The sequence below is a fragment of the Melanostigma gelatinosum genome (genome assembly GCF_949748355.1).
Source record: "Melanostigma gelatinosum genome assembly, chromosome: 1".
Lineage (NCBI taxonomy): Eukaryota > Metazoa > Chordata > Actinopteri > Perciformes > Zoarcidae > Melanostigma > Melanostigma gelatinosum.
In genome coordinates, this window is record NC_136634.1 from 10,937,488 (window position 1) to 10,943,796 (window position 6,309).

At 40.7% G+C, this 6,309-nt stretch overlaps 1 protein-coding gene across 1 annotated transcript; it reads left to right on the forward strand.

Annotated features, from left to right (window-relative positions):
* The first annotated feature begins 462 nt into the window (after positions 1 to 462).
* Positions 463 to 2,295, forward strand: foxb1a (forkhead box B1a). The gene has a single exon (XM_079277298.1). It carries the CDS (start codon positions 647 to 649, stop codon positions 1,586 to 1,588), a length of 942 nt encoding a protein of 313 aa, XP_079133424.1. The 5' UTR covers positions 463 to 646; the 3' UTR covers positions 1,589 to 2,295.
* The last annotated feature ends 4,014 nt before the right edge of the window (positions 2,296 to 6,309 follow it).

A 6,309-nucleotide genomic window follows, 5' to 3' on the forward strand; every position in this document is an offset into this window, starting at 1 on the left:
GTTCAAATTCCAAATATCTACACTCGTGAATTGTAACTGTACAGTCCACTGAATAAGTATTAGCGCATACCTTCACACACTGAGTGTCATCGCAGTTCAATTCCGGTTGCCGAGCCTTTTCACCCCTTTTTCTGTCTTCAAATGGAAATGATTTCCATTGGCCCAAGGTGTCCATGTAAATAGGTGTAAATGAAACCAGATTATGCCGTCCTCCCAGCCCCCTCCTCCCATGGCAATTGTCATGTGATAGCAAAGAGGTGGCACATTAATGGAGCGCCTCTACAGGGGTCTTTTCTGCTCATGTCACTACATAAAACTATCAGATGGTTAGAGGAAGGCCATGGAGGCATCCACTTAGCTCGTCTTATCAAGGACGCCAAATGAAATCTATTCAGCTCTGCTAGTGGGACGATCTGACTTACTTTGGCAGAAAGACTTACAGCAGCCGTCACTCCATAAATGTGCACCGCCCGCCCGCCTGCACACTGCAGAGGCGCTCAATCTGGCTGTTTTACGCACAACGCAACTCCAGCATTGTCGGTGTTGAAACTTTCCTCGGCGGGTTTTTTTTTCATGAAGAGCGGCAAGCTTTCGTCAAGGAATTAAGGGAGACTACTTTTGTATTGCTTTTCTGAAAATATCGAGGATGCCTCGCCCAGGGAGAAACACGTACAGCGACCAGAAGCCACCTTACTCCTACATCTCCCTCACCGCCATGGCGATCCAGAGCTGCTCAGAGAAGATGCTGCCTCTCAGTGAAATTTACAAGTTCATCATGGATAGATTCCCTTATTATAGAGAAAACACTCAGCGGTGGCAAAACTCTCTGCGACACAACCTGTCCTTCAACGACTGTTTCATTAAAATCCCCCGGCGCCCAGATCAGCCGGGCAAGGGCAGTTTCTGGGCTCTGCACCCCAGCTGCGGGGACATGTTTGAGAATGGAAGTTTCTTGAGACGACGCAAAAGGTTCAAACTGTTGATGTCAACTGATCATTTGGTCCAGAGTAAGCAGTCGGATGCTGCCCATTACCTCCAGCAGCAAGCCAAACTGAGACTGAGCGCCCTGGCAGCCACTGGCACACACCTTCCCCAAATGTCAACTTACAACCTCGGAGTGTCTCAGTCCTCAACTTTTAAGCATCCGTTCGCCATCGAGAACATCATCGCCAGAGAGTACAAGGTCCCGGGGAGTCTGGCGTTCTCCACCATGCAGTCCATGTCTGCCGGGTACCCGCTCCACAACCAGCTGACGACAGCCTGGCCCCACATGTACAACACCAGCATGATTGACACGGTGGCCCCGATCTCCATGGCAAGTAGCGACTACAGTGCTTATGGCATGCCCATCAAGTCCCTGTGTCACGGGGGACAGTCCCTACCGGCTATCCCTATGCCAATCAAGCCCACCCCGACTTCCATGGCCGGTTTCTCGGCGTTACCTCCACACATTCCCGCGTTTCTATCAAACTCTCCACAGTCGCTGAGCCCGACATCCCCACAGACAGCAACGAGCCAAAGCAGCCCTGCAACCCCGAGCGAGACTCTGACGAGCCCCTCCACACTGCAGTCTGTGGCTGTGCACTGACCAGCTGAACTTTCCCACGTAAACGAACTGCTGGCCGGCTCCCAGGCCCCTTTATCAATCCCAAAGTTTATATTTTCTGTCGTCGGAAACTATCAAGGCGAGTTGCAGTTGCATATCGAATTATTTGTGTATGTGTCGAATGTGTCGCTTTAAATTGTGTCATAGAAGTCCAGCACAGAATCGCACAGCGAAGTATTGCTCTTGAAAATATAAATTATTTGATAGTTCTATTTTTCAGTTTATTGTGAAATGTGAGTGTTGGAAGTGGTGCCACAGATGGGGATCCAGGGGACGTTCGTTTTGGCACCATCAACTCTGATTTAAATTGCTTGCAATTTCCGTGGCCGTTTTTCAGTTGTATCAAATAGCAAAACTTTTGCACCGTTTCTGTGTGACCACTGTAATGTCAATGAAATTGCGAGGCAATGGCTCTGTGTTTTTGTTTGCTTTTTAATACTGGAATGATGGGTATACCAAATAGGAATAGGATTTAGATTTGTTCTTACCATCCCTGTAAAAAAGAAAGCAAAATGAGTTGTCATATCTTTTCAAACTGGAAAAGTAGTATGAGACGTCCTCAAAATGCAAGATGTGAATATTGCAAATAACTGACACTGAAATGTTGTAAAATGCACTTTTTAGTTTTATGTTTTAGATATCTATTTTCCAGAAAATGTTCTGTGAAGCATTTAATTTAAAAGGCTGTGGTGACCATGTGTATCAGATGCTGTAAATTTGTACTTTTGTTTTTTAGGTAAAAGCATGCATTCAAAAACATTTGTGTTGGTACTGTTGTTGTTATTGTTGTTGTTGTTGTTGTTGTTGTTGTGTTTGATTCTTTTTTGCAAGCATGCGTGCTTTCGAAAAGTGTGCAAACTGTCTGCGATGAGTTGGAAAAAAATGGTCATCGAAATATTTTCTCATTAAAAGTGAAGTAAACAATCAAAAATGTTTCTGAAGATTTAATCTAAGACGATGCTTAATGTCATTATTATTATTATCATTAAATTGGAAAAAATAACTTTTAGGATATCATACATACATTTTCACACAAGAATAATATCGTCAAATAATAATAATATTATTAATAGTAATATTATTATTATTATTATTACTACTAATAATAGTAGTAGTAATACTTTGATTTGTCGTGTATTCAGGCCGATATGATTTGAGAGTGTTGAAGAGAAGCGGTGGGGAGAGAAATGAATCGTGCAGTCGATTAGGATGCATGGAGTTGCGATGCCATGGTCACAGCGCAGACAACTGGGCTCATTCATCAAGCTGTGGGCTAAACACAATTAAGCCCAACAATAAACATTTAGTAAAGCTGCACACAGTGTCCAAATCAATGTTGTTGCTTTTGCCTCCAAAAGTCACAGAGCGCAATTAAAAAAGTGCCAGGCAGATTTATTTTATGTTTCGACCTTATAATGTTTTCCTACATCTCGGGCAGACTTAATTCAACAGGTTTCTAAATAAAGAGGGAGAAATATCTGCAAAATATATTTTTCATTCTATTATTCGATTTCTTTTCAGGATAAAAAAAATAACGCGCTTTAACCGCCTCCCCTATAGAAAGCAGCAGCCTATTTCGGGGTATTAAACAAATACATTAGAATTCCGTCACTTTATACAATCGAGTAGATCAAATAAAGGGTCTCGGGCCACTTCATTCTCCCTCATTCACTTGAATTGAAAGTGCAAAGAATAGCAAACTTAGACTGGGCCACCGATGTAGATTTAGCCTTTTTTCAGCAAGACAAAAAGACTGATTTTTCACAAACACATTGCTGACTGGGGAACTAGGAAACGAGCTGCAAGACTCTTTTGGAATTTAAATCCACCCCTCCCCCATGGACTGTTTGGACAACAGTGTTAGTTCTTTTTTTTCTCCTCACTTTGTGCATTTGTGTGTGTAACGTTCATTCTGACTCTGGGTGATTAAATGTATTGACAATGCAACGGCAGATTACAAGCTTTCATTTTGGATCAGATAGAATTTTTCTGGCTGGTCATTACAATTACATTTAAACCACATTAACATATGGAACTTTTTTTAAAGCACATTAAAGCAATGAATTCAGCCACTGAAAAAAAATATGTCACAACAATATATATTTACTTCACATTTAAACTTTCCATTAGGTTGGATTTCAGTGTACTTTGTCTTATTTGGTATACATTGCACTGTTATAAATAAAATGTTAATGTAATATATGTTGATAAATGTCTGGAAAGAACTTTTGTGAACGAGAAGTCATTCATTGTACGTTTATCCCAGAATGTGAAATGTATAAAAATAACAAAAAGTGTTCATTTGATGTATTATGTTCTACTCTGGAGCAGAAAGGCAACATTTAAATTGCAACATCCTGCCTTTAATTCTGTTTCAAGATGCAGTGTATTGGGCAGATGTGCCATGAAAATATTTAAAATGTTGCCCTTCAATGCAATGAAGTCCGTCTAGAAAAAGGGCATTATTTGGCTGTTCATTCATAAATAAACACCTTTAGCTTTTCCACCACAACATGTTCAAATGAGCCAATGAATTTAACCTACAAGAGAACGTGTGAAACCACAGGTTACAGGTGGGAGAGAGAGGAAACACATATCTGACCTCACCATAGGAAACCCATCTGACACCTGAATTGGCAAACATCATTATTTTCTGAATACAACCTTAAAACAATAACTGTTCCTGACACCAATAGATTTATTTGTCTCCAAACATTATCTCAGAGTTTTACCTCCTCTAGCATTCATTTCTTTTCATATTACAATTTAAATCTGTTCTCGCTAATCCAGCAGCAACAGATGTGTTCCATATTTTCGGCAGCATCGGTATACTCAGCTTTATAAAGCAAGTCTGCCTTGTCCTTGTTCTCTCAAGTTCCACTAAGACAAAGAAGAAGGTCATCGTAGGCAGGGGATGAAATATAGACCACATGCAAAACCCCAATGTTGTAGTTTAATTAAAATAATTCATTAAAGTGGAGGCCCAAGGTAATTAGCATGTATAATTTATGATTTGCTTAATGCATGCAGGCAGTGGCCTCCGCAATAAACTCAACTTAACCTCAAGTAGGGAGCTGATACGGACAGGGTGCTGTTATTTACTATGTGTTTATTGTTTGGATATTTGTCAAGAGGAAGCAAGTGTTTCATAAAACCCTGGCCGTTATCTGGCTTCCACGGCACACAAACAAGTTATTTGTTTATGAGTTTATCTTGTGGATTTATGGTCACTCATGAGAGAAGTTGTCAGGTTTGTTGTGAGGGAGAGATATTGAGCATTGCCCTCACTTTTTCACTCTGTCTGACGTCTATGTTTACGGTTAACCTGCTGGTCACTGTAGTGTGGAACAACAGTTTATGCTGGCGTTTTGAGCTGACAGAATGAGGACATGGACAAACACCACAAGCAGACAGACTGTCAACGCTGACTTTTAGAGGAAGCAAAATAATCAGTGATAGACAAAACTTGCATTAATTATGCTCCGCAAATGTGTCAATCCTTGACAAGCCTTTTGACATTTTGAAACATGGCCCGTGGCTGTATTTTATTATTTGTTGCAAGTACTTTTTTCTTTTCTTTTTTTACAAAAACAACAAAGTAAAACAAATATTTTCAGATGGAGCTGTGGACCATGGTAAACAGATTTATCTTAGTGGTAAATAGAGCAGCTTGGTGCTCTCCTGACAGGTGGGAGAGGAGCTATCTTCTGAGATACTATCATTCTTTTAAGTCTGTTCATACAAACCATACACAATATAATCATACCAGTAAATCTTACCATTGTAAGGTTTCGTCAGAGATCATAACTCTGTTTTACTTGATATCACAAAAAAATGGTACAGTGTGGGAATAATATTCCACAAGTGAAATCCTCACGGTGCACATCATCATTATGAGACTACATGGTTTAATCATCAGTCATAATGTGTGACCCCCAGGTTACATGGCCGTGTCAGAGGGCAAAGGGCAGGTATAGCGGGCTGGAGGGAGAGGCAGGGGGATGCAGCAGCATTCAGGGCTGGCTCAGCCAAACACCCATGTGTGCATGAAATTAGAGTGTCAACATCTGATTCATGCTGCTGGGTGGTGACTGTGAAACAAATTATGTCAGCGGGTGGCTGCGGCGAAATTCCACTGACGGTGGCTACGTGGATTCTATTTCATAAACTGTGATGGAACTTTTTTACGTGATAAAGTTCAAGGCTCTCAGCTCAACGCTCCAGCTCATCAAAAAATATATTTTTTAATCTCTTTTAATGTGTTTTCAATGGATTATTGAGCTGCAGACGGTGAAATTGAAGTTATCTGATGGAAGTGGGCGTCGTAAAGAAGCCTGGTTCCAGGAAATGGGGTGATAATTTTCTACAAGATAAGGATTCACATTGTTGCAGGCAGCGTGTGAGGTGTAATGAAAGAGCTCCTACTCTACCAGTGTCAGCAGAAAAACAAGGCTCATATAACTCCAAATGCAGGAAACATTACAATTCTTTGAAATGTAATGTTAAGTGGAAATACATTTTGCAAACAGTAATCCTTCCTCTGATGCTCTTAATCCTTTTATTCACTGTTTCTGTGGCTGTTTCCCAAACTGAATAGAGCGTCTTTGAACAGAGAATACATGTTGTGCAGATTGTAAAACATTTAGAGGCAAATTTGTGATTTTCAGCTGTATAAATAAACTGACTTAACTTGATTTTAGGCT

Bases quoted from the DNA above. Each gene is read 5' to 3' on its own strand.
- foxb1a (XM_079277298.1), top strand. From the start codon at position 647: ATGCCTCGCCCAGGGAGAAACACGTACAGCGACCAGAAGCCACCTTAC.